Source organism: Drepanopeziza brunnea (genome assembly GCF_022702325.1).
Source record: "Drepanopeziza brunnea f. sp. 'multigermtubi' strain 214-2 chromosome Unknown ctg12, whole genome shotgun sequence".
NCBI classification, from domain to species: domain Eukaryota; kingdom Fungi; phylum Ascomycota; class Leotiomycetes; order Helotiales; family Drepanopezizaceae; genus Drepanopeziza; species Drepanopeziza brunnea.
In genome coordinates, this window is record NW_027094075.1 from 441,572 (window position 1) to 468,566 (window position 26,995).

The window sequence follows — 26,995 nt, forward strand, 5'->3', positions numbered from 1 at the left end:
GCCAGCCAGACATGAAACCTACATGATCCCCGAGGCCGATGCCTTCGGGAAGTTCCCGACCCGGATCTCTCATCATCCTCAAGCGGCGAGCGGCGGCGAACGAACACCAAAAGAAACCTCGAGATTCGGAAGCTCTCCCTCTTCTTTCTAGGAACGATACCGCCATTGAAAAGATCCATACCCACCCGTCTGCTTATGAAGACAAGTTGGATAGAAAGAAGTAAAGCCACCGCCAGCCAGAGATGCATCTATCCAGAACAAGGAAAATGGCACCTTTGATCTCCGTCTACCGACCAATACACACAGTATGCCTCTATCCACTCACCGCTGTGCGGAATACCTAGACACGCTTTCCTCTGGCATGGACCTTGAACCTCTATCAGAACGGAATAAGTATATGAATATATAAATATAAATTTGGAGCTTGAGTCTTTAGTGTGATGAATCGTCCTCGGTATGAGCTCAGCTCGGCTCGGGCTAGGTTGAAGGTTTGTATGTATGTAGCGCGTTCTCTCTGCCTGCCTGCCTGCCTGTCTGTCCATCTAGGTACTCTGCCTGCCTGTCTATGTGTTGATTCTTGTTATTGATTGATTGACGGAGGCAGGCTCGATGCTTCTATTCTACTACTCTACTACATGGATAGATTCTTTGCGTGCATTTTCATTTCCGACTCTAACCCCAAAATAAACGGGATTGTTAAACCAGGTTGCAAAAAAAACGAGAGGTCTAATAACCCGCCGTCAAAACCCACAACCGTGCCCGCGCTTGAAAACCTGCGACGCTTTTTGTATTTTCTGTGCTACCCGGTCGATTGATCTAAACCAAAGCACCCCGTCCACCAACCCTCAACAACGCAGCCTTCTGCCCCTCGCTAATGCCCACTTCAGGCAAAGTCTTCTTCCCCTTCGTGGGTGGCGCGCACACGAACCCAATACCGACCAGATACGCCAGATACCGTCCCATGATGGGCTCGTCGACGAAGCCGCCGGCAGAGAGATCCTCGCCGGTGAATTGCGCATCTGATTTCAAGGCCACAGCGGCATTGGCATCGGCCATTTCGGGGGCAATGGTGTCGCCGGGGAGGTCAGTGGTTGCGAAATGGTAGAGCGGCATTCTGTGTAGAACATGTTAGTCATCTCGTTTTTCGGAGAATGGTGAGTGGAGCAGGAGGGATGTGGACGTACAAAGCATGCTGCTCGTTCTCCTCCTTCGCAGCATACTCCTCCAGCTTCTTACTCCACACCTTGTACTCGACTTCAGGAACCTCGTATCCGTACGTCTCCAGCGTCGCTAAGTACGCACTGAACGTCAAGCGCGGGTGACTTGTTACTTGGGCAACCGCCAACTCTCTCTTCGGCGGGCTCAGCGCCGACGCAACGACCACGCGCGCAACGTGGTTCACGGGGACCTGGTTGACGGTATTCGCGATCTTGGGACGGCAGCTGAGCTGTATACAGCCCTTTGCCATGCGGATCAGGAAATCATCGGTGTTGGTCACGCCACTCTTGGGATCACCCGTCACGTAGCCGGGACGGATTATGGTTCCTCGGAGACCTCGTTGGCCAGCCGCCCGCACGAGGAATTCAGAGACCCATTTCGATTGTCCGTATCCTGTCCCGAGACCCGTGGCACTTCCTGCGAGATCGTCGTCCTCGGAGACGGGAACGCCGGACTGGGATTGTTTGACGAAGTGCTCGGTATCCAGCACTGAGGTTGAAGATACGAAAGCTAACTGCTTGGAAGTGCCAGTTGCGCAGAGGGACAGGATGTCGAGCGTACCCTGGACGTTGGCGGGTCGTAGGTTGGAGTAAGGGTATACCCAATGAACTAAAGCGCCGTTGTGGATGACGATGTTGGCATCCTGCGCGACTTTCTCGAACGTGGCTTCTGAGAGACCGAGACGAGGAGCGCCAAGGTCCCCGACTACACAGGTGATACGGGTAGTCCAGGAAGGGTCCCAGACACCGTAGGCTTGACAGGTTTGCGTTATTCTGTCGAGGGCGGCTGCGGCGTCAAGGGCGCGGACGTGGGCGATCACTTTAATGGGAGGCGAGGGGCGGGTGAGGAGGTCTCGGAGAAGGTAAGCTCCTAGGAAGCCAGTTGCACCTGTGAGAAAGATAGTGAGAGGCGTGGTGGTGGTGATTGCTGCGTCTACCGACGGGAACGAAGCAGGGAGAGATTTGAGAAGTGCTTTTGCATCGGCGGCATAGTCTTCTGCTGCCTCGACATGAGCTTCGCCGTTGGTGGTCGAAGATGCGCGTCGATCAATTTGAGCAGCGAAAGCCTTAAGGTTTGGATTTTGAAAGATCACACTCATGTTAATCTTGATACCTTCCCACTTGCGGTTGATTTTAAAGAGCATCTGCTGAGCCAGTATACTATGGCCTCCGATATCAAAGAACGAGTCATCTGGACTGATCGTTCGCTCATCCACGGTAGCGATGAGAGATCCCCAAATGGCGGCGACCTCTTTCTCGGTCTCTGAGAGATCTACGTACTTCCCTTGTGGTTTTGCAGCAGATAGCTGTGCTGCATCCGGGAATGGAAGCGCTGGCTTGTCTTTCTTGCCGTTAGGGTTCAGTGGGAACTTGTCGAGAGGAATGATGACTTCTGGAATGGCATAAGATGGGAGTTTCTCTTTCAAGAAATGCTTGATGTCGTCTCCTAAAGGCCAGAATCTGCGCAGTCTTCCTTGAATACCCTCTCCGGATACGTCGTCTTCCAGACCCTTCTGCGTTAGCCATGAGGCCCATTTCTGCATATCAGGTACGATATAGCTGACTAGGGTCTGCTCTTCATCCTTGTTTCTTCGCACCAAAGTGACGTTGTCGAGAACCATAACGTGATCGGAGAGATATTTGTCTATTTCCCCGAGCTCGATTCTGAATCCACGGATTTTAACCTGATCGTCTGCGCGACCAACACACTCGACATCACCAGTTGACATGTATCGTCCTAGATCACCAGAGCGGTACATACGGTCTCTTGGACCTTTGTAGAATTCTCTCCAAGGCTCCTCCGCAAGTGACTTGGCAGCCTTCTTGTCCTCTTCGATCCACTTAGCGTTGTCAACAAACCAACTATCCACAAACTTGGTCTTGGTGAGCTCATCGCTTCCAAGATACCCCTCAGCCAGTCCAGCAGCACGAACATAAATCTCTCCAATTTCTCCCAAGTCGCAGACACGATTCCTATTCTCGCGGTCTACGATAAGAAGTTGGACGTCTTTCATACCCTTCCCAGCTGGTATGATGTTGCCCATCTTGTCCAAGTACTCTGGATCGGCAGCTCGGCTCGGAATCTCAAAATAGCTGACGGCTCGTTGAGTCTCGGTCGTTCCATACATGTTCACGATAAACACATTTGGAGCAAGTTTTTGCAGCGCCTTGCAGTCTCTCTTAATCAGAATATCTCCGACGAAGAAAGAATGATGCAGTGCTGGGAACTCGGCACTAGCTCCGCCGACCAGAATTTGACCCATTGCTGGGGTCAGGTGGGTGACTGTAGCACCATGCTCTCGCATCCACTCTGCTAATCTCTCGTGCTGGATATCATCTTTAGAAGGGACCAAAATTTGAGCTCCGAGGAAGAGGGGTGTGAAAATATCTCGCTGGATAGGATCGTGTGCGATTCCTGACAGCATGGTGAATTTGTCATCTTTGGTGAGTTTGAATTGCTCGGCCATCCAGTCAAAGTAGTAGGCCAGCGAGTAATGTCGTCCTTGGACACCCTTGGGTCGACCCTCAGATCCAGATGTAAAGGAGAGTGTAGGGCAAGAGTCTGGTCCCACCACAACACCAGGGCTCTTGGCCTTCAAGGATACTTGGCCGGCCAAAACATCATTCCCGTTGATGTTTCCACCAACGAGGGTTCCGTCATCCTTGAGCTCCAATCCTGGAACCTCAGTTCGGAGCTGCAGGTTCTCCTTGACGAAATCTTTGACTTTTTCGGTCAACTCTCCAGCTTCTCGGGTGGCTTTGTCAATGACAACCAAGGCTCTCGGTCTCGCTACATCGAGGTAGATATTCTGACGGTCCGGCGGGTACGAAGGGTCAATGACTGAAAATGTAGCTCCAGCCTTCAAGATACCCATGACCGTGACCACCAGGTCAACCCCTCGGTGACTGTAGGACATGACAACCTCTCCCCTCTGAATCCCGGACTGCACCAGATGGTGAGCCAGGATGTTCGATGCTTCATTGATTTGGCGGTATGTGAACTCTCGTCTTGGTGAGGATCCAGAAGCTGTCTCAACAACACATAGCCGGGTTGGATGTGCTTCGGCATTTGCAGAAAATATGTCTTGGATTGCTCCACGGAATGCTGACCAGTGAAGGTCGGTGGTAGGGTCCGGGAGATCAGGTTTGGCAGACATTGTGTGTATTTTTGAGAATTGAGCGAAAAGAAGAAAGGAAGGTCCAATTCACTTTTGAGGAAGATGTGAGTTGGTTGTCGAGCCAATTCAGTCTGGTGTGAAGGAATTGGGAATAAGAACGCCGCCAACAAGCCAATTAGTTCATAGATGTCGTGGCTTGGAGAGAAGCAGGACGACGAGGATGAGGATGAGTATGAAATGAAAAAAAAAAAAAAGGATGAAAAAAATCCGGCGTAGATTTGGAGGATTGCTAGTCGACGGAGGTCACGTGTAGCTTTCGATTGCTTGGGGACTTTTTTTTTTCTCCTCAGCCTCGCGGTACCGTCATCGGGGGTCACGTGTACTTCCGAATCCTTATCAGGACCCGCTAGCCTGTTTCGGAGGGAGGGCAGGCCATATATGAAAAATACGTCTACAATATGATTATATAAATTTATATATTCTGCAAGAGCTTCATTCTCTCTAGGTGGGCCTGAATTGAGTAAATCCATTGCAGCTTTTTGTAGCATTGTCTTTGCTGTGTCTCCTTTTCATGCGCATTCTTCCACAGCGTCGCGCTTACCACCAAAACCTCGAACTCGAACCTCGCAACTCGCAAGGAGAGGAGGAAACAACGCCTACAGAACCGGTCGATTCGCAGATCGAATTGCCCTGCAGCATCCCGAGTCGAGTCGAATCGAATTCTTCTTCGATGCCATCTTAATTGATAACCATAACCACCATCCTGCGGTACCAGTCCGTCCTCCAATATGCCCGTCCAACGAACAATCTTCGGCAGGCCTATACGGCCTCTGCCCCCGAAGCAGATGACCATCCTGCTGGGCACCATTGCTATGTCCGCATTCATTACACTCTTGTTCACGCTGCCGAGTTCGATACCCACGCGCCCGTCCATTTCCCTGCCCAAGATCCCTCAGAAGCTGTCTCCCAGTATCTTCAACCCCTTCCGTCCAGCCGCACACGCGCCGCCGATACCGAAGAACAAGAATTTAACAGATGGGGAGTCGACATGGTACACGAACTGGAACTGGCTGAGCCCCTTCTCTTCGTCTGTTACGCTGGACGAGAATCGCTCGCTACTCCCGCCTCTTCAAGAACGGCCGCCAATCTACACATACTACGACCATACCTTGAAGAAGGAGGAGGATCTGAAGAAGGCTGAGAATGCCATCCTAGTTACATGGAGAAAGGCATGGTGGGCGCAGGGTTTCAGGCCGATCATCCTAAGCCCGGCAGAAGCTATGAACAATCCCATGTATGCGGAACTGCAGCTGCTGGCGCTGGACGAACCCATGAAAATTGAGGTGTCGAGATGGCTGGCGTGGGAGAATATGGGGACTGGGTTGCTTTGCAACTATTTGATGCTGCCAATGGGCTCGTACGAAGACCCTCTACTTGCGTATCTTCGGAGGGGGGAATATCCTCATTTGACGCGACTCGACAAAATGGGAAGTGGGCTATTCGCAGGATCAAAGGCAGATATTACAGCTGCTGTGAAGGAAGCCTTGGCGAATAAGGAGCTGAAGACAGCCAAGAATTTCATCGATGCTATCAAGCCCGAGACCTTCGAGATTGAGCCAAAGCACGACGCATTGGCATACTACGACGCCAAAACTATCAATGATAAATATCCCAAGATCGCGGAAGATATCGTCAAAAAGGGAGCAGAGGGGATGATGATTTTGAACCAGCTCACAGTATCACATCTACACGGCACCTGGCGCAACATCCACTCTAAAGGGATTTCTGTTGTCAAGCCAGACCCAGTACACATGTCTTCTCTTGTAGAACCCGCTTTCAAACTCGCCAGCTTCCTTGCCCAATGTCCCGAATCACCAATGCCAGCATCCTGTCCTCCCAATCGTCCACGCTGCAAACCCTGCGTAGCCTCTACGCCCGTCAAGATATCTACCCCCGAGTACTACGAAAACACAACCGAGCTCTATACAATCGGCACAGTCCCCCACCCCTATACGCACGCTGTCCTCAGCGCCTTCCGCTCCGAGATAACCGTCCCCTGGATCCGCCGCGAATCCACCCGCGACCCCTGGCTCACGCGCCTCACGCAGCAGCTCCTCGGCTCCGGAGTTTCTGGTGCTCCTCGCGTTATCAAATTTAAGGAAGCAGTCGCCTCCCCCTTCGGCAAGGCGCACTCCCTCTGGGTAACGGCCGAGAAAGATATGCCGCTCGACCTGGACTGGCACTTCGGCTTCACGATCCCGCGCAACGCCACCGATACGGGGAAGTCGGAGACGCCGGTGCCGGGCCCGGAGCGGCGCCCAAAGCCGCAGCACGACCCCAAGGACGGTCCGGTGCCGAGCGAGGAGGAGATGGCGCAGGAGCTGGAGCTGCTCAAGCGCGCGAAGGAGTTTGGGGTGCAGAGGACGAGCGAAGAGGAAAAGATCCGGGGCGCGATCGAGGCGTGGAACTTGGCGGATACAGAAGCGTGGCGTTTCGCGAGGGCGTTCTTAGCGCGGAGTCGTGTAGAAAGGCTGAAGTGGGAAGAGGAGGAGAAGAAGTATGCTGGGGGTGCTGGGGCCGAGAGGAAAAAAAGCGAGGGCTGGGGGAGATGGTTTGATGATAAATGAAGAGATACCTTAGTGTTGGGAGCTTGTTTCGTCAGTAGCGATATGGGTATGATGGTTTTACAAAGTGCGTACCTATGTATATGATACCTTCCTTCCCTACTCCCAAGACAGGCGCGGCGCTATGATGTTTTTCTTTTCTCTTTTCCCTACATCTAATTTCCACGATCGGGCGTGTTTCTTCTTCTTCTTCTTCTTTTTTTTTTTTTTTTCTTAACCGGGGAGTTTCCTTTCTAGAGCGTGCTTTATTTAATAGTGGGACTTGACGTCGCAACTTTTGGGGCCCTTCCCTAAAGTGGGCGAAAAAATTATGTCCCGCGAAAAAATTATGTCCCGCTTCAACGCCAAAAACCGCGAGGAACGTAGACACTTATATTGCTTATAACATTGCTCACAACATTGCAATAATATATATATATATATATTTAATAATATTATTCATTCTTAATTAAGCTACGAAAATTTTATTTCACCGCGTGTCCTTTGAATTGAGTTAAGAGATGCTATAGATCGAATCGACGGCGAATCTTTTTGTTTTTTTTATTTATCTTCTTCAAGCTCTTTCTTAAGCTCTTTCTATTTAATAAATATTATTTTTATTAAAGAAAACGAAGATAAGTATTTATTTTCTTATAATCTTCGTCGTCGTTATTGATTTAAATGCAAGCTAATAGATTTTATTTAATTCAAAAGCCTTTTTTTTTTGCAAATATTTAAAAGTCGATTAAGTACGAAGCGTCCGCGAACTTAGCAAGATCTTTTTCTCGAACTTTTTTTAATAAAGCAAAGCGAAGCAAAGCAAAACAAAGCAAAGCAAAACAAAGTAAAGTAAATCAAAGCAAAGCAAAGCAAAACAAAGCAAAGCAAGTTAAAGCAAAGCAAAGCAAAGTAAAGCAAAGCAAAGCAAAGCAAAGCAAAGTAAAGCAAAGCAAAGTAAAGCAAAGCAAAGCAAAGTAAAGCAAAGCAGCGCAACGAAAAAGTAAATTAATTAAGTAAATTAAAATAGATAAATAATAAAGAGTATTTAAAAAAGGAAAAGCAAATACGTAAGTAAATAAATAAGTAAATACGTACGTATATATATACTATTTTAAACTTATAAAAGATTAAAGTCTTAAGAATTAAAGAAAAAAAGAAAAAAGAAAGCGAAAAATCGAAAAATAAAATCTATAATAAGCTTAGCTATCTACATTTATTATTTATATATTTTTTTTTAAAAAAAAATAAAAAAAGAAAAGAAGAAAAGAAAAAGAAAAGAAAAAGGAAAAGAAAAAGGAAAAAGGAAAAAAAAAAAGAAAAAAAAGGGACGAAAAAAAAAAAGATTTTTTTTTCCCTTTTTAATTAAGATTAAAACTAAAGCTAAAAAGATTTTAACTTATTTTTTTAAAAAATATTATATTAGATTATCAACGTTTTTCGCCGTTTTTTACGCTGAAGCTTGAAGCGAGACATAATTTTTTCGCCCACTTTAGGGAAGGGCCCCAAAATTTGCGACGTCAAGTCCCACTATTATACTTGAGCTGTTTCCGCTGAAAGAAAAAAAAAAGATGTACTTACTCACTACGAGCTTACGACGTGTAACCGTGTAACCAAGGTTGAGCGAGCGGGCTCAGCAAGATTGTAGGATAATAAGTAAAAAAAGGGTTGAGCAAGGCGAGAAAGAAAATCGTATGGGTGCGATGAATTACCTACCTACCTACCTGCCTGCTTATTGAAATCTTTCTCTTTTTTTTTTTCAGGTGGGTACTTAGTAGATATGCCTATTTACCGTTCGCGGCTGGGGGATTTTCTGCCTTAATGTTACTTTGCTTTTAATTTTCACGTTTTTTTTTGGGGGGGGGGGGGGGGGGGGGGGGGTTCGATTGTGTTGTATGTATGTATTGCGTTACGTAGATGGGAATCTAAGGAGTAGGTGCTTTTTTGGGGTGGGGGGCCGGGGAAGTTAAGTTGTGTTGTGTTGTTTACGAAAGGTGGTGTGGTTTAAGGGTAGGGGCTGTCGATATTGATTGATGGTGGCTTTATAAGCTAGCTATCTAGCTAGCTAGCGGGATGTTTATGTGATTAGCCACTCATTTAGTGGAAGTTGCAATGATGAAATGAAGCCCGCGCTATCTGTTTGTCCTCTCGCTTGTTTGTTGATTGATGGGTTGTGATGATGAGATCCTCAGTCTTGTCCTCCCCCTCTCCCCTTTTGTTTTTCTTCTTTCCAATTGGGCTGTTTGGAATCCTCCTCTTCCTCTATCTTACCTGTTTGTATATCAAAAAAAAAAAGGGGGGGGGGGGGGTTCCAAAATCCAAACGTGCTTCTCCTTTTCTATCTACGTATCTCTTTATGTATCCACTACTTTTGATATTCAGTTACTTTTCAACTCCTAACTCTGAGATGTTGAGATCCCCTGCCCACTCCTCCACTGCCCCCGTATTCCTATTGCGCAAAGGAAAGAAAGACAACGAGGGTGCAAAGGGATGTTGAGCTCCCCCCTTCCCCCTCGCTTCCTCCTCAAAAGCATCCGCCACTTTCAAACCAAACCAGAAATCAAGAATTGTTTCTCCCCTCTGCCCCCTCTAACCTCTTTAATCCTTCCACCCTTACCCCTCTCCTAAATAACATGACTATTTCGTATCCCCGCCCATCTCGCCGCTCATCTCGCGATTGGTGACACCTCGTCTGGCCGCACCCTCTTTCTCGTTGCTTGCATTTCCGTCTCCGCTGGCGACGAGGGGCAGTGGCGAGCTGCTGCTTCCTGAGGTGGAAGACGAGTGTTTTTCGCGCAGGGAGCGGATGTGTGGGTTCAACCTACCGCAAATCACACATCATATCAGCCTCACCTCGCGTTTCCCAAGATCCGAGTTCGAGGTTCCGATTTTCAGCTTTCTTTCTCCATTTATATCAAGTATTGAAACAGGGTAGAGAGTAAGCGAGGGAAAGAAAAGAACCTACCACAACCCGCTCAACTGCTCCTCGCTCATGTTCTTCGCCCCGGAGATGAAGCCGCGGCACGTCTTGGCGCCGCAAAAGCAGTCGAAGCCCTGTGCCATATCCCATTCAGTAGACGGGTAGAAGAAGGTCAGTTCGTCGCCGGGGGAGAGGCCGCCGGGTCCGGCAAAGATGCCCATACGGGAGAGGTCGAATGTCTGTTTCCAGCTCGATCGGTCGGTTAGTTACTGTTCTCCTGAATATGTATATGTATATATATATATATATATATATAAATATTATAATATATATGAAGATCTCATCCCCCGTCAGAGCAGTATCAGACAATGTATATAGAAAGCACCCAACACCAACACAGAATCGTGACAGGCTGACATCTGACGAGGTAGGAAAGAAGAATAGAGGTGCGTACCAAGCTCGGCTCACAGCCATGGTTGATATACACCAAATCGCTGTTCAGATTCAAGTGCTCCTTCTCACCCATCTGCACCGTCGCGTACGTCGGGCTATCCGCCTTCGTGCAAGGCGGGAACTCGAGCTTAGCGAAGAGCCCGAAGGGCGGGAGCGAGATCTTGGAGAGCGACTTGGTGGTGAAATCTTCCGGGTTGGAGGGCAGGATGACGGTTTGGATGCTGGAGTGAGAGGGCTGTGGCCAGTGGGGAGTTAGGGGTGCCATTGTCGGGAGACGTGGGAAGAAATTTAAGAGAAGTCGTTGGTAGTTTTGAGGGATGATTTGTTTGCTTGGGCGGCTGAGGGCTGGCTGGCTGGTTATAATGGTGATGGGACAAAGACTGAGGGAGGTCTTTCGTATATCGAATAGTTTGAGGTGGTCTAGCTTTATACTTGTGAGAGTAGCAGTTTCCGAGATGTCTGGTGGTGATTATATATTCCGTACTAGCTCACTAGGGCGAGGGGTATGCGTCTACGGTAATTGGTGGGGTAATTTGAGTTTGTAGATCGTCCGGCACTGAATTGAGTTTAACATCAACAAGAGCTGCCCTTAGAACAAGGTGTCGCTTACATAGTCTTTTTAGTATTATACAAAGAAGATGTAAATAATTTGATATCGGTGGAATTTTCCATAGTGAAAACACTTGCTCTCTGGAATGATCGTCGTTGTGATCGGATAGATGGAAGGATCATGTATAAACTTTCTCACATGCTGGAACAATGTTGGGGCAAGAGGGGTCAGTTCACTCTCGTGGCAGAAGAGCTGAGCTCCGTTCCTAGTGCATTGCTGAGACTTGGCTGTTGAAACATCAAGGAGGGGTAAGCCTCTATTTAGACGAGTTTTGTTGGGGAAAGTAAACAAAACAGCTACGGTGGAATTAGACAGCCTGACGAAATTGTGAGTTACGCTGATCTAGCAAAGCTGTCCTCGATAAGCGAGTGCTATTTGGAGCCAGGCATTAGTCAATTGTCTCGGTGGGAAAATTTAATTTTACATTGTGGCTTGTTGGGCTCTCGATTCCGATTCTACGTCCGTCTGTTCCTGTCTTATATCTGTTTATTTTGCGTCCACAGAACAGGTATGGATACCAAAGAGGTTGGTGTATACATGAAAGAACGAACGATGACTTAAATAGCTACACGAACTCCTCCAAGGCTGAATAAGCCTGCGTTTAAATTATTAAGAGCATATATTCCCGTCTATATCATCTAGCGAATAACCTGGTAGTTCCGAGAAAGGGGGAATCAAGTGCAAGAGTTTCAAGAAACCCCGGCCCCTTTAAGGCTATTTAAAAAAAAGAAAAAGAAAAAGAAAAAACTCACAATCCACGGCAAAGAGAGAAAGAAACCCATGTTGCAATGAGCTCGGTACCGAAATCATATTCAAATCATGGCCACATCTCCATCCCGGAATAGAAACACAACGCGAAGCCCAAATATGCGAGGTCGATTGGAGACAATCCCAGAAAATTGGCTGCAGCACCAGGCGAATCCAAGGTTCTCTATGAAAGAGAAACCAACTAAATCCGCCCGTCACCACTCAGCACCCAAGCGCTCATAACCAAAGATGGTACAAGTTGAGACCCGGCTCACTTCTTCGTCGGGACGGCACAGTTCTCATTATCGCAGTTGCCTTTACAGGTCTGGCTGTATCCCTTGTAGTCCGGACAATCTCTGTACTGGAGGATCTTGTTTCCTTTGGGCTTGAATCCGTCGCAGAGGTCTAGAGTGAAGGTAGCGTGGCCGCAGTCATAAGTGGTCTTCAGGTCGGCACACATGATGTCGGTTATTTGTTATTTTTGCGATCTTGGTGGTCAGGCTTCTATGTAAAAGACAAGGCTGGAAACAGCAGTAGACGATCCAGCTTGGAAGTTCCGGTCTGCAGAGCGACTCAGTCTGGCGGCATGTAACGTAGAATCGAGAAGATGATTTGAGATAGTCTGGAGGGCTTTGAAGTCTTTTGGAAGAAATTTTTTGGGATTTTGAGGTTGAGTAGTAAAGCTAATAAAGGAGTCTAGAAAGAAGAGAAGCGTATATAATGCAGAGGATATAGCGGAGGAATGGAGGAGAATATTCACATAAGTCGTCTAGATGAATCTTAAAAAAAATCAAGTGGTCCAAAAGCATCTGCTGACTCAATATCAGGGCCTAGATATTAAAACTTTTGGGCTCCAGTGTTAAATAGAAGTAGTTCCACGGAGAAAGCATTATACTATCTGGGACTGGGCAATAATTACCCGCGACTTTGTATATCCCATGTGGTTTTTAACTGCTCGAACCTCGTATATTTATGGCGCTTGATTCCTTACAAGTAAATACATGTCTCTAACTTATCTTTCTTCCAAGTGACTTCAGTCCTGGTAGCACCGGGAACAAGCTGTCTCCTCCTGTATGCTCCAAGGCCCCTTGGGCTTCAAGTGTACTAACGCTGGCTATATCAGTGGCCTTGATAGGATATGATTCAGGGGCAATATTCTGACGGTCCTGCGTTCGAAATTCCTTCTATTGTTGAATAGAAGAGGGAAATAATCGGAATAGATCAGCCATTTGTCAGATCCTGGGAACGACAGAAGCAAATTCAGGGCCCAGTCAACAACAGTTTCTCAGCTATGAAGTCGCGAGCAGTCCCACTGAGTCAAGAACTCCTGAAAGCCGAACCAATATCAGTGTATCAGTCTTACTTACCGCTTCATCCGAGGCCGCTTCCCTTCTTCACCATCAAGAAACCCGTTTCTTGGAAGAAAGACATCTTGTTATCATGGGGACCTTGCTCTCTCCGCTCGCTTACCGAGACGGTCATCCGCTCTATGGAATCTGGCTCCGTACTTGCTACACGCCAACAAGTGATACGCAGCACGAGAAGCATCTCGATTGCTTGGAGGAGGGGACGATGCTAGGCGGCGGGGATTTAAAGGATCCTAAATTGTACGACTTTAGCAGGCATGGAAATCGAATTAAGGTATCTAAGATAGAGGAAAAGACTGATGTGATGCGTCGTGCACTTTTAGATGATTTGTCGCATCTCTGGTAGGAAAAATTGTGATTTATGCAACGGAATAGGAGGCTTCTTTGTCGGGTTTTGGACGGGCAGAATTCTACCTGAGCAGTGGTGAAGAGGAAGCAGGGCAGAATGAAAGGACCCGTGATCAGAGTCGATCCGATACTTTCAAGAATGTCAAGCTGTAAGCGAGCTAAAATAAACATCGGTAGTGAGTAAACGAAGTAGCGCTGTTGCTCGGTACGACCGGCCTTCGTCAGCAACGGATTATTTTGCAACAATACAGCACAAGTGGTACCATTACCTTTCCTGAATGATTCATGCCGGCTGCCATCTTTCCGGCGTACCGGACACTATAGATTGCCGCAAAGGTTCTGAGTGTTCTTCTTGCATCCGCCGTTGCGGTAAACAGTGAGTGATGTCATCGAGGCTATCTTATCGTACTTAGTGCGGGGTAACGAATAAGGTCGGTGTACCGGTATACAACTCGAAAGGTTCTAGATTCTCTCAAGAATTTCAAGTAACTAACCTTACCTCCTGTTCAGTTTACAACTTTTCATTCCATCCATCCATCCATCTACCTCAACTCGAAATCATTACCCATTGAACAGAATGGCACAAAAACCCCCCGCGCTCGTGTTCGGCACTGCTGGTGTTGCAGAGTTTAGTGATGACCAGGTGCAGGAGATATTTGGTATCCTTGACAAGCACAGTGTCAAACAGCTCGATACAGCACGAATCTACGGCGCGAGTGAGGCTGTCTTGGGTCAGTATGAGGCCCCGAAACGCTATACTATTTCCACAAAGTCAGTCGGATTCTCGCCGGGCTCCATGGGAAAGCAAGGAGTGCTAGACTCAATCACAGAGAGCTTCAAGAATCTCAATGTTGAGCAGGTGAGCCTAAGAAGAGTTTCTCTACTCGATTCACTGCTGATACACCTCGCCAGGTCGACATCTTCTACCTTCACTCGCCCGATCCAAACACACCCATTGAAGAGACGTTGTCTGCCATACAAGAGATATATGCTGCAGGCAAATTTAAGAGGGTGAATATAATTTGCTTGCATCCAACGGAGGCGAGCTGAAGCTGACAGAACTGACAGTTCGGGCTCTCCAACTACAGACCCGACGACGTTCAGAAAATCTACGATATTCAAGCCAAGGCCAACTCCGTGCTCCCTTCCGTCTTTCAGGGAAATTATAGTGCTGTTTCCCGCCACATCGAGTCCGATCTCTTTCCCCTCCTCCACAGACTCAAGATGAGCTTCTACGCCTACTCTCCAATTGGAGGCGGGTTCTTGGTGAAGGACTCAAAGCAATTGCGGGAACAGGCATACGAGGGACGCTTTGGGAAGAACTCGAGAATTGGAGACATGTACATCAAGATGTACACCAAGCCTAGCATGCTTGAAGCGCTGGATCAATGGGCAGTGATCGCCAAGGATGCTGGAATCACGAAAGCGTCGCTGGCGTACCGATGGATTGCGTACCACAGTGCTCTGAAGGCAGAAAATGGGGATGCTATCATTATCGGTGCGAGCAGGCCGAGCCAAGTCGAAGAAACTTGCACGTATATTGAGGATGGCCCTCTAGATTCAGAGATCGCGGGGAGAGTGAACGCTCTTTGGAAGCAGATTGAGAAGGACGCGCCGATTGATAATTGGAACAGCCACGCGGGTATCAAGGCTTCATCGTAGGTATGAGCAGAAGCTGAAGGAGCAGAGGTTGAAGGAGTATTCAGGCTTCTGACGACGGGTGTTTCCGCATCATCTTTGCTTGTCAATGAGTTTCTACAAATTGCAATGGTTGTCTCGCTTGTCTTTTGGAAAAGAACCTCTACTTCCTCTATTCAACCTTACAGTTTCATCGCGGCATCTTCCTCTCTTCCATACCGTTGGCCAGCAGTACAAAAATCCAATGTTAGTCTCTGGCACTCACATTGAGGAAAATTTCACAGCATTAGATGCCCTCAAGTACAACCGCATTACTCAAAGATAGCAAGTCCCCCAGTCCCTTTTGGTCTCGTCGAGATCGCTATACTGGGATCAAGCAGTCTCCGTAAGGCTTTGTAATGCACGCCTGACGAGTAAGTAGCCGTGTCTCCGTACCCGTCGCCCATTAGGGCAAAGGAGTAGGATGCAGAGCAGTACTTGCGACGTTGAAAATTCATGGGCAAGCGGCTCGAAGAAAGCAGAGAAATGTTTCAGGCAAGCAAGCTGTAGCATGTCCGCACTAGGCCATCAGCTCAACATGTCTCGCTTGTTCAATAGGGGGACGATCTCGCTTGATTGGCGTTGGCGCCGGATGTGTTTTGAATGGCTCGCCCTGGTCTGGTCGGGCTGGCTACCTTCGTCAAGGCTGAGAGGTCAAACCTGTCGGACTTGAGGTAGACTTGTCCTGTATGACCTTGAGAATATATATCTATATCTATATATATGCAAGTAGTATTTCGAATATCAAAATAGGCAAGTACGTGGTAAATGCAGGGGGCAGGTTGTTAACAAACGATGTTCCACCCGAGGAGTTTACCCGTGCTGGAAAATCAAGTTCTTTTGTCTTCGTCGTTCTCAAGCTCACTCCTCTGCTTCTCGGTCCTCTCACGCTGCTCTCGTGCATTACTCGCAGCGCTGCCCTCCAGGCCGTAAGCCATCTTCCCATTCCCCGGAGGCACCATCTCAAAGGTCTCCCGCACCACCGCATACGAATAATAGCCACATCTCGCGACCGGCAGCACCTTCCCCAGATCCACCATCCCGTCGGTCAGCACCCGGTCCGCAATGTGGACGCCCACGACGCGGCCGATGATGATGTCGACGGTGCCCATGGGCGGGTTGCCGGGCAGGCGGACGGTGGAGTGGTAGGCGCACTCGAAGCGGATCGGGGACTCGGCCACCATCGGCACGGCATGCGGCAGGACCGTCGAGGCCGTCTTGGCGATGCCCGCTCGGGCGAACTCGTCCTCGCCGGGGGCCACCTGCTCCGAGGTGGCGTTCATGGCTGCGCGGAGGTGCCACGTGCAGATGTTCCAGGCGAAGGAGCCCGTCGCCTCGGCGTTGACGACGGTGTCCTTGCGGGCGTGGGCGGCGGTCTGGTTGGCCGCGAACATCACGTAGGGGGGGTCGAAGGTGAGGTTGTTGAACTGGCTGGGATGGGGTGTCGTCGGGGTTGAGTTGTCAGCGGTCGCTAGCTGGGAGCGGCTGTGTTTGCTCACCTGTAGGGCGCCAGGTTGTCTCTGCCGTCGGCTGATCGCGTAGAGATCCAGCCTATAGGTCGGGGCACTACGCATGCCTAGTTGAAGGTGTGAGAATGCTGTTGCCGGCAGTAGGGGGAGAGGCTAGCTTGCCTTGAAGGGGTCCCTCGGGAGGTTGTGAGGCGTCACTCCCGGCTCGTAGAATACCATGATAGCTTCTGTCTTGTTTAGTGTGGATGCGAATTATAAGACTTGAAAGGATTGAATTGAGAGATATGTCTTTGTTTAATATCTCGACTGTGACTTGCGGGATTTTGAACGGGGCTGGCTGGTAGATTCACAGCGAAAGTGGGAGGGGGCCCAGGAGGGGTAAAAATCAGAGGGTCTCGGCTCGGCTCGGCTCGCTTCCCTCAGGGGCTCTTCGTCATTATACACAACATGGACGGCTTCGGCCTTCCTCGGAATCCTGACTCTTCTCTTTCAGTATTGGGAGAAATGAAAAGATCACTTTAGAATAAAAACCGGGGAGCTTCTTTAGTACATCTATTCACCATCCGCCCCAAAAATCACGGTGCTGGCGATGTCAGGCTAAGGACGCGAGTCAACAACAACGAGACAAAACTCTCCGAGGTCGCTTTCCAATAGCTCTGAATTCAATAGATATACTGCTGGGTGTCTCTTCCAATATAATATTAAAGCCTTTTGTAAGTACTGAGACCTAGCTCACAATAGGTTCTAGCGAGATGATCATATATCGCGCCAAAATTTGGTCAGGTCCACTTGAAAAATACATATGAACAATCAAAGGGAGGATGACTCTGTCAAGTCAGGCCAGAGGACTTTTGGCAATGAATATTTTTTAAATGATGTTTTCAAAGGTATCAACAACAGGACTAGTTCAAAATTCGAAAGTGAACTGGATAGATAATACAAGAAATTAGAACTAATATCAACCAACCGACTCTGACGCCACGCCTAGAAATCAGAAGATCTAACAATCTCGTACCAAAAACCACACTCGTTCTATCCCAAAGCCTGACGCCATAGAAAGCAGACAGACGCCTCCGGGCAAGCTACCCCTCAGGGAGATTCTTCAAGTCGTAAACCACAGCTGAAACCGATCCGTCCACCCTCTGACCTGCATCAAGTCCACCACCCTCCTCCACTCCCGCTCGCCCACGACCTCGCTATCAACCCTCTCCGACCTGCCCCCCTGATTCCAGCAGACGTACAAGCTCAAGCCATCATCACGCCCCAGCCGGAGGCCGAACAAGCCCTCGCCACGCAGCCCGTCCAGCCTCGCCCGCTCCACGAAGCTGGCCCGCGAGTCACCCGGCGCGAGGTAGACCACGGCTCCGCGCCGCGGGAAGCGCGGGCGCAAGGGCAGGTACTCGACAAGGACAGGCTGCCCGGGACGGTCGACGCCCAGCGCAGCCGGCGACGGCGGCGACGGCGGCGGCGACATGAGCGAGGCTCGCTGTGTGGCCGTGGGAGACGTCGGGGTGAAGATCCGGCGGACGATCGCCCGGCCTTTCGAGCGCATCCTCCCCGACCGGCTGCGAGGCCGCGGGGACGACGAGTCCTTTCGTGGCGGCGCGGCGGCGCGTGGTGGGTGTGGAGACGCTGGACGGCGCGCTGGGGTGCTGGGTCTCTGCGTCTGCGAGCGGTCTGGCTCTGGTGATATCAGGGCTGGGTTTCGCGTCTTGGGGAGGTTCAGCTGGGCGCCGGAGTTGGAGGCGTTGTTCGGGTTCATGTTTGGCAGAGAGAAGCTTCTGCTGCAGCGCAGCTTCTGGTGTGGAGGCTGGAACTGATTTGGGTACGAGAAGTTTCGGGGGGGTACTGTGGAGGTCATGGTTATAGGTTGTCGATTGAAGTTGGCTCTTTGGGCTGAAGGAGTGAAAGATTATAGAAGTAATGATGAACAGCCATCTTGGCTCGTGTATATGAACATTCTGTTGCTGATTGAACATTTGAAAGGCGTCAATGGGTCCTTGTCATGTCATTACCCGGACTCTATCGTGTTGAATGTGGCATTGCGTCGTCACTTTAATTCGTCTTGTAAGAAGTTTGCTGACTCTTTCACGCTGGTAGCTTGTGCTAATAAAGAGAATCGCGGCAGATAACCATAGGAGATTCCTAAGGTAGATAGTACATCCTTTCTTTGGCAATGTAGTGCATTAACTGAGAGAACTTAATTTTCGGAGCCATGCATAAACAATACAACTACAATTGAGTCCTAAGCTCAGCTGTTGTCAGTATGTTCGCCATCCACTTGGCGTATAACAAGAATGATAGGCACCCCGTGATGATAACTCAGTAGGAGTCGGACCTTATATCGCTCGCTTCGAAATTAAATAGATAGATAAAGTATAGATGAATAAACGACGCTGAATTGAGCTAAGCTAGGTTGCGCTAAACGAAGTCTTTGATATAATTTATCAAAAAATAAGAATAAGTTAGCAGGTATATATATATATATATATATATATATATGCATGTATGTTTGTCGACATGTGTGCGTGTAAACGATCAGGAGCCGGGCTCAGAATAGCTAAACCAAAATTATACGAGCGCATATCAAGTCTCTCTAAAGAAAGATCACGTGGCATGCTTACGATAATTCGAAAAACCAAAGACTTCGTCATTAAATTAGATACTAGGACGCTCACAGCTCATCTCCTCCCCCCCGTCCCACCCCTGCCTATCCATCAAGACCAAACTCATACCTCGCCCTCAGCACATACGGCCCATCATCCGGCCCAAAGATCTGCTTGCTCGCCCTCCCCCACCCCGGGTGATTCACGCCATCAATCCAATCCTGCACTTCCATCACCACGCAGCCGTACTGCTCAATGACCCTCGGCCTACCCTGCACACCGTGCAGGCCCTGCGTGCTCTTCAGCGCCACGCTGCCGTTCTGCCCTCCGCAGGAGTACATCTGGAACGCCTCCTGGTCCGTATACACGTCCACGCTGATGCCGCTCCACGCGCTCGCCAGCCGCGCTACGGGCTTCGCGTCCCAGTTGGAGGAGCCGAGGGCGGCACGCGAAGTCAGGAAGCACGTGTCGTAGCCAGTGCAGTTGTTGCCGCAGTTGCCAAGGAGAGCAGGGTTGGAGAAGTTGGCGCCAATTTGCTTAGGCGCTGACCAGAAGTCATTGAGGGAGTGCTTCTCGTTGGCGAGGATGTCGCCGGTGGGGATGAGGATAGGGTCTGTGGCGACGCGCTGGCCGCCGTAGGGAAGGTAAAAGGTGTGGTTGAGGGCGGTGCCGGTCTCGTTATTAGCGAAGCCGTCGAGGTTCCAGTAAGTCTGTTGTCATCATTCATCAGTGGGTGGTTGTGAGAGAACTTGGAGGAGGGGGCATGAGGGCAGCACTTACGTGAGACGAAAGCATGATCGGTGTCTTCTTCGTCGTACTCAATGCCACCATCTTGAAATCCCAGGTTCGGTTTCCGAGCGTGTAGGTGACATAGCTCACAACCTCTCCTGGAAACCCTTGGTCCTCATCAGCGTCTGTAAGGCTGAACGTGATGCTACTGCTCGTATGCGCCACCAGAGTCCAGTTCCGCCAGTCCCACCCGCCAGGGCCGCCATGCAAAGTATCCTGCCCGTTGTTTTCGTTCGGCAGGATGTGGAAAGTCTCGCCGTCGATTTCAAATGTGGAGTTCCTGATGCGGTTCGCGTAGCGACCGGGCACGCCACCAAAATGTGGGTGTTGCTTGTCGACCTCGTAATAGCTTGCGTTGTCCCAGCCAGCGACGATGTCGCGCTCGATACCAGAAGTGTCGTCTATATTTTGGTCAGTGTATGAATTCTCATTCAATCCCAATAACCGAGAGAGGCGACTCGAGGCTCTCAAAATCATGGAAGCAAAGGGGCGGAAGTGGACATACTGATGAACAAATTCGACACAGAAGCTCCGTAGGGAATAAAGGTAGCACGGATATCTGTTCCCTCGATCGTATACTTCCCATCACCATCAGACCCAGACGAGATCCCAGCCACAGTCGTACCCCCCGCCGACCCTGTCACCGTCTGCCCCGGAACTTGGGCCGCAGCCGTAGAGGCCCAGAAGGCAGCTCCAAGAAACGTAGCTCGCATGGCAGATCCCCTCCGGCAAGAAAGTAATATATGAGATATGTGGGATACGAAATGTATGAGCAGAGTCGCAGCAGAGGGGGTAGCTCCTGATTTATAGCTGTCTGGCAGCTCTAGAGCTCGCTCTAGCTCTAGCTCTGAATTACGTACCCAGTTCCGCACCTCGTCCCAAGTGAAGTTACTATTCACTCATAGCGAGGCCCAAGAGACGTTGAAAAAAGAGAAACGAGCCAGCTGATCCCCCTCGCGTAATCATAAACACAAGGACTGTTGATGTCGACACTCGGTACAGTACACCGCATCAAATGCGGGGAAGTCTTTGTATCCCCAGACTAGCTAGCTGGCTAGATAGCAACAAGTGATCGCATAGCGCAGCCAGACACATAGCCAGGCACGCTCACGCCGGTGCATCTTGAGATCGTTCGTGATGCTGGCAGATGACATTGGGATTGGGATTGAGATCGAGCCATATGATTGGTGCGTCTATTTCCTCACGCATTGCAGTTGCAGTGCATTGCAGAGCCCGGATGCTGTGGACGGAGTCCAGCCGGTTCAAGCTTTTGGCGGCGGACGCCAGCAAGTGCCCGGTGGGATTTGGGGATTTGTTACTGGTGCGCGTGCTGTGGCGGCTGTGCCGCGAAAGACGGCTTCATGCATGAGTCCTCGAGCTGGAAGAGATCGTAGTTTAGCTGATGGAATATCAGGATAAGAGACCGACAGTGAGTACATTACTAGCATTGCACATGGCCGAGAGTGCTAAATATTTCTCCCCACGCCCAAGCTACTGGGTAAGGGGAAAGCTGGCGCTCCAGGCTGGCGGATATTGTACGAGGTCGAGATGCTTGCAAGTCTCATCCATGAGACGACGAGGAGATCGGCCGGCCTAGACAGTCGATAACTGGGTTCGCTGACAACAATCTCCGAAATAACCCCCGCTATCACCAGCATCCTCGTTCATCATCTCCAACAAAGCAGCAGACTTCATCCTCTTCCACCCATTCCTCTCAAGCATCGCCCCAACCCAGCGCAACGGCGTATTATCCGTTGTCGACGAGTCTTCCAACAGCAGACACCACTCAGCAATTCCCACCTCGTTATCAAAGAAATGTGAGTTTCCTCTCTTCTCCTTGAAAAAGTCCCGATAATCCCGCACGCTCCGGCCCTTGATCACCGTTGCCATCTCCAAAAACACGCACCCCAAGCTCCACACATCTGTCGAGGAGTTCGCCTCCTCGTATCTCCATATCTCCGGTGCGGCATACCGTACTGTCAACCCTTCCCAGGTAACGGTCGTCTCACCATCTTCTGAGTTGCTCCAATCATAGGCTAGATTGAAGTCTGTTATCAGGATGTTGTGACCTTGAACTAGGATATTCTGTGGTTTTATGTCGCGATGCCGGATCTTGATCGAGTGAAGGCTGTGGACGGCGCTTGCGAGGCAGCCGAACCAGCGTCGAAGCAGTAGGATCGTTTGAGAATCGTATGTGACGCTTGCGCTCTTGAGGAAGGAGCACAGGTCGGAGTCAGCTAGAGGCGACATGAGAAATACCATGGCGCTTGGGGTCGTGTAGCTGCCAAACTTTGATAGGTAGCTGTCAGTGCGAGACAATTAAATTTGTCAAAGTCGAGGAAGGAGACGGGGCTAGCTACACGGGCATGAATGCTAGGATTACTCGAGAATTGTGCACGCAAGAGGACGTTGGAAAGATGCAATGAAATTGGACTGTCCGTCTCAGTGAGAAGTAGGAAGAGCAGAGGCCTCACAATCTGGACACAGTGAATGTGCTTCGAACGTCTCAATGCCTGGATCTCGCGATGGAATCCCGTCTCATCAAGCACCGAGTCCATTCTCTTCCAGCTCTTTCTTGCATACACTCGGCCGTCCTTCAGATTCAAAACCTCGTCCACAGTCGCAGAACCGCCCTGACCCACCGACCGCCGATACTGCAGAGGAAGATCCGTATCTGTCATCAAGTGCCCATGACCGGTTCGAATTTCTTCAAGTTGGATCTCAGGTGTACAATCGGGCTGTACACAGACCCGATGCTGTGCCGCGAGGAATAGAGGCCGAAGTGCTGGATCGAGGAATACACGCGTGAGCTGAGTCTCTGATTCAATAGGAAGACAAATATCCGTAAATTCGTGCTCAAATAGTTCATCCAAGAGCTCGAGCTGGCCTATCTCATGAAAAATTGTGTATAGCAGGGGGTTTTGGCACCATCGAGCATTCCTCTCCCTGGAGCAATTGGACGACTGTTCCGAGACTCCCGAGTTGCTGTAGCTATAGCCGTCTTCGAGATCGAGGAACGAGATCTGGTCCTCAGACGAGTCGTTGACAGCCTGGCCGAGCATTCTGTCCGCCCCTTCTTGCATCGAGAGGAAGCGTCCAGTGACCACAGACTACTTGCGGACTTTTCCCGATACCAAACAATGGAAGACGAGGCAATAGTGCGTAACAATAACATGAGCCCGAAAAAAAACGCACTTCGGAAATTGAACAAGGGAACGATGGTGTCAAGGATTCTCGACCGAAGAGCTGAAGAGAAGGGAAGGGGCAATAAAAGAATGAAAACCATACTCAAACTGTGCGATTAAAAGCATGTTTGTCTGCTTGAATGATCATGAACACGAAGCGTTGTACATGTGTACACTGCTTGCCGCTATCGGGTGGAACCATAACCTTCCACGGCAATCGACTCGCTCGTCAAGGACGTGTGTGGTGCACAAATGCGGGAGCCGGGGGGAAGCTGCATTCCCCAATTGAAAAGGCCAGAGCAAGGATACGGAGCTGGAGCCAATCCGTGAGATTCCTAACACGGGTTCGTGCTGATAAGTTCGCGCAGTCCTCCTTTCCTCCCGTACAGTCTCGTCTGAAGACTGATCATGACTGACTGACTGACTGCAGTGTTTAAGGTGAGTATATTGCCAGCGAAGCGGATGACTGAAAGCTGTGCTGAGAACCGTCCTGCGGTAATCATATGATGTGTTAGCTGGAGAGCCTTCCAATTTTCGTTGAAAAGGGGGGAGATTGTGTATCTTGCGGGTTGAACTTGTGGGAGGAGGGGAGATGGAAGAAATGGATGGCAGGGCATGGAGAGAAAGAGTAGTTTAAACTACGCCAGGACACTATGCCGGATGCAGAACGGCCGGATCAATATCAGATCCGGTACAGGTAAGCTGCACTCGCAATGGAAACCTTCTCATTGGAACCTTCACATAAGAATCTCAGAACAGATCAGATCATATCAGATCAGATCAGATCGGTCCACAAGGTAATCTCCGCTTCAAAACGTCCACATCCGCATCCACACCCACATCCACAGGACGGCAGGGCCAAGGTACAACTGCAACCAGCCCAAAGAATCCCGCCAGCGCTTCGCACAAGTCTCTTTCTATCCAACCCATCTCCTTCCATCGACTCGCAATGGGTCACAGGCTGGGGCGTTGACCGCAGTGGGAACGCATTTGTTACGTAGGCTGGATAGTACATCAACGGACTTGAAAGAGGACAATTCGGAGTTGCCGACGAGGGGTTTTCTTGAATTCTTGGATTGGGGCCGGGTCGGCGTCTGGGAGGAGTGAGCGATCCAAGCTGGCAAGCACTGGAATTACAGGCCTCCCAGGTCATTGAAAAAAGAAGAAACATTGAAGGTTTGTGAAGTATTTGATTCTGCGAGTGACACATCCGAGAGTGGCACAACATCGAAAATTGCCGGGCGCGGCCGTCATTTCATATAGAATTCTGCAGCCTGTTCAGAAAACAGCCGAGATGGAGAACAGACTATCCAAACAAGGCAAGAGGCGGAGACGGGGGGTTAGGGGTAGCTGATACGTTATACATTCTAGCCTCGCACAATGCCTCGGAATACTTACACACACGCTTGCTTGCATAGCAAAGCAGTAGTCCCCAGGCCTCTCCACAATCTCGATTCGAATCCCCACCAGGCCAACCCAAAATCAGTCGTCCATCAAAGTTCACGCGTCAATGAGGTTCCCCTCCTGGCTGTTTCCATTTGCCTTGGCCTCATCGCTGTTGTCCTTGGTATCCTTGGTCCCTTTACCCTTGCCCTTGCGATCCGCAGCAGATCGTTGGTAGAACTCTGCCAAGACCTTTCCCGGGATGCGGTTGAGTAACTCCTTGGGATAAATTCTCAACAAGCTCCATGCTTGATCCAGAGACTCATAGATGGTTCTCGACTCGTAGGGGGATTGCGAAATGAAAGTTCGCTCAAACTTCTCCAGGAATTCCAGAGAAAGCTTATCTTCGGATGACAGAGCCTCCTCACCAACAACAGCCTTCATCGAAGCTGCATCACGTCCAATAGCGTACTTGGCGTACAGCTGGTTGGACACATCACCGTGATCCTTTCGGGTAAGACCCTCTCCGATGGCAGACTTCATGAGACGCGAGAGTGATGGGAGGACATTGATGGGTGGGTAGATACCACGGTTGGCAAGTTGACGATCGATGAAGATCTGTCCCTCCGTGATGTAACCAGTCAAATCGGGAATGGGGTGGGTGATATCTTCGTTGGGCATGGTCAGGATAGGAATTTGGGTGATAGATCCATTGCGTCCTTCAACACGACCAGCACGTTCGTAGATGGTCGACAAATCCGTGTACATGTAACCTGGGTATCCACGGCGACCTGGAACTTCTTCACGGGCGGCTGAGACTTCACGAAGGGCATCACAGTATGAGGTCAAATCTGTGAGAATAACCAGAACGTGCTTCTCGAGCTGATAAGCGTAGTATTCGGCAGTAGTAAGTGCAAGACGAGGGGTAATGATACGTTCGATCCTGGGCATTGTCAGAAAATCCCTATCTCAAGGCCTGGGTGGTACTGTGGTACTTACGTGGGGTCGTTGGCCAAGTTCAAAAACAGCGTCACACGCTCCAAACTGCCGTTCTCCTCGAAATCTCTGGTGAAAAAACGAGCGGTTTCCAAATTGACACCCATAGCACCGAAAACAATTGAGAAGTTGTCGGCGTGTCCATCGTGTGTGCCCTTGTTCGTCAGACCCTGCTTCTGAACCAAACCAGCTTGCCGACAGATCTGAGCGGCAATTTCGTTGTGAGGGAGACCAGATGCCGAGAAAATGGGAATCTTCTGTCCACGGGCAATGGAGTTCATCGTATCGATGGCAGAGATACCAGTGGAAATCATTTCTTCAGGATAAACCTGCAGCACATTTTAGCCTCTTATTCCTTCGAGGTATGGAAGCGCACTGACTCGAGAGTATGGGTTGATGGGACTTCCGTTGATGTCTAGGTACTCCTCTGCAAGAACCTTAGGTCCCTTGTCGATTGGTCTTCCGGATCCATCGAAGATGCGACCCAGCATATCCTCAGAGACCCCAATTTTCAGACTCGATCCGGTGAACTCGACCTTAGACTACTCATAGTCAGTACGTATTCCAGCCCTGCAATTTCAGAGCTCGTACCCGCTTGACATCGATGCCAGATGTGCCTTCGAATACCTAGTCACCCGTGAGCCCTGTGCATGTGCCATTCGAATATCGGTAGCTATACCTGCACCACGGCTCTGTCGCCTGTTGAAGAGCTGGATCAGCATACATCTAGTTGATACGATAGAGGTATTTTGCTCACCTCGGGCTTCCAGCACCTGCCCAGATCTTTGTGTGCCATCGGGCAGCGTCAAGGTAACAATCTCATTGTATCTTGGGAATTTGACCTTCGCAGACATCAGCAAGCTTCCCCAAGCTCCCATCTCTCAGAGGCTACACTCACGTTTTCAAGGATAACCAAGGGGCCGTTAACACCCCCAATGGTGTTGTATCGAATCCTTGGCGTAATGCTGTACGACGACGATTCCCTCGGGTCTCCCATCGCTGCGGTTCTTCCAGGATCGAAAGGGGGGAGGCGTAGCTAAAGCTGGAAGTCAACCTGCCGGCGGTGATAGGGTCGGGGGTGAAGAGGAAGCTCGTCGGCGTGGAGGGGGGAGGTGGAAGGGTGAGTTGGAGCTGAAGCTTGGAGTTGAATTTGGGGAGGTCTGGAGCTTTGGCTCGTCGAGACGATAAGCGGGCCGGCTTATGTAAACATTGAACGTATCAGCAACGACAACCTCATCTTCCTGTGCAGCACAGAGACATGTACTTCAACATGATCAAATACGAATGACCCTACTGGGATACGAATTCGCTCTCAAGGTATCGAATCTAAAAAATACGCTCCCTCTACGTATGAGCGGATGATATTCGTGAAGCTGCCTTCTCAACACCACAGCTTCCTTCTGAAGTTCTTGCACATCGCTTCATTCGGATATTTTACCTCAAGCAAGATTCGAAAGTACATTAAATTTCCCTGGTATAGTTCCTTTGACCATACCCAAGCTTACTGGA

The 26,995-nt window shown here is 49.8% G+C and overlaps 9 protein-coding genes across 9 annotated transcripts; 2 read left to right on the forward strand and 7 right to left on the reverse strand.

Moving 5' to 3' along the window:
* Positions 1-816: 816 nt before the first annotated feature.
* Positions 817-4,375, reverse strand: L3040_006900 (uncharacterized protein; the record flags this gene model as incomplete). Its single annotated transcript, XM_007296806.2, has 2 exons — positions 817-1,114; positions 1,185-4,375. The coding sequence occupies 2 exons, from the start codon at positions 4,373-4,375 to the stop codon at positions 817-819; spliced, it is 3,489 nt and encodes a 1,162-aa protein (XP_007296868.2).
* A 749-nt stretch (positions 4,376-5,124) lies between these two features.
* Positions 5,125-6,963, forward strand: L3040_006901 (uncharacterized protein; the record flags this gene model as incomplete). The annotated part of the gene is made up of 1 exon (XM_007296807.2): positions 5,125-6,963. One exon carries the CDS (start codon positions 5,125-5,127, stop codon positions 6,961-6,963), a length of 1,839 nt encoding a protein of 612 aa, XP_007296869.2.
* Positions 6,964-9,573: 2,610 nt separating this feature from the next.
* L3040_006902 (uncharacterized protein) lies at positions 9,574-10,574 on the reverse strand (the record flags this gene model as incomplete). Its single annotated transcript, XM_007296808.2, has 3 exons — positions 9,574-9,757; positions 9,902-10,095; positions 10,311-10,574. The coding sequence occupies 3 exons, from the start codon at positions 10,572-10,574 to the stop codon at positions 9,574-9,576; spliced, it is 642 nt and encodes a 213-aa protein (XP_007296870.1).
* A 3,384-nt stretch (positions 10,575-13,958) lies between these two features.
* L3040_006903 (uncharacterized protein) lies at positions 13,959-15,043 on the forward strand (the record flags this gene model as incomplete). Its single annotated transcript, XM_007296810.2, has 3 exons — positions 13,959-14,240; positions 14,294-14,392; positions 14,450-15,043. 3 exons carry the CDS (start codon positions 13,959-13,961, stop codon positions 15,041-15,043), a joined length of 975 nt encoding a protein of 324 aa, XP_007296872.2.
* Positions 15,044-15,888: 845 nt separating this feature from the next.
* On the reverse strand, positions 15,889-16,746 carry L3040_006904 (uncharacterized protein; the record flags this gene model as incomplete). Its single annotated transcript, XM_066156079.1, has 3 exons — positions 15,889-16,489; positions 16,558-16,634; positions 16,690-16,746. The coding sequence occupies 3 exons, from the start codon at positions 16,744-16,746 to the stop codon at positions 15,889-15,891; spliced, it is 735 nt and encodes a 244-aa protein (XP_066010896.1).
* An 883-nt stretch (positions 16,747-17,629) lies between these two features.
* Positions 17,630-18,388, reverse strand: L3040_006905 (uncharacterized protein; the record flags this gene model as incomplete). Its single annotated transcript, XM_066156080.1, has 1 exon — positions 17,630-18,388. One exon carries the CDS (start codon positions 18,386-18,388, stop codon positions 17,630-17,632), a length of 759 nt encoding a protein of 252 aa, XP_066010897.1.
* An 849-nt stretch (positions 18,389-19,237) lies between these two features.
* L3040_006906 (uncharacterized protein) lies at positions 19,238-20,635 on the reverse strand (the record flags this gene model as incomplete). Its single annotated transcript, XM_007296812.2, has 3 exons — positions 19,238-19,843; positions 19,914-20,323; positions 20,428-20,635. 3 exons carry the CDS (start codon positions 20,633-20,635, stop codon positions 19,238-19,240), a joined length of 1,224 nt encoding a protein of 407 aa, XP_007296874.2.
* An 880-nt stretch (positions 20,636-21,515) lies between these two features.
* L3040_006907 (uncharacterized protein) lies at positions 21,516-23,005 on the reverse strand (the record flags this gene model as incomplete). The annotated part of the gene is made up of 2 exons (XM_066156081.1): positions 21,516-22,211; positions 22,283-23,005. The coding sequence occupies 2 exons, from the start codon at positions 23,003-23,005 to the stop codon at positions 21,516-21,518; spliced, it is 1,419 nt and encodes a 472-aa protein (XP_066010898.1).
* Positions 23,006-24,607: 1,602 nt separating this feature from the next.
* On the reverse strand, positions 24,608-26,483 carry L3040_006908 (uncharacterized protein; the record flags this gene model as incomplete). The annotated part of the gene is made up of 7 exons (XM_007296813.1): positions 24,608-25,433; positions 25,490-25,815; positions 25,867-26,028; positions 26,078-26,113; positions 26,166-26,185; positions 26,244-26,328; positions 26,385-26,483. 7 exons carry the CDS (start codon positions 26,481-26,483, stop codon positions 24,608-24,610), a joined length of 1,554 nt encoding a protein of 517 aa, XP_007296875.1.
* Between the last annotated feature and the right edge of the window lie 512 nt (positions 26,484-26,995).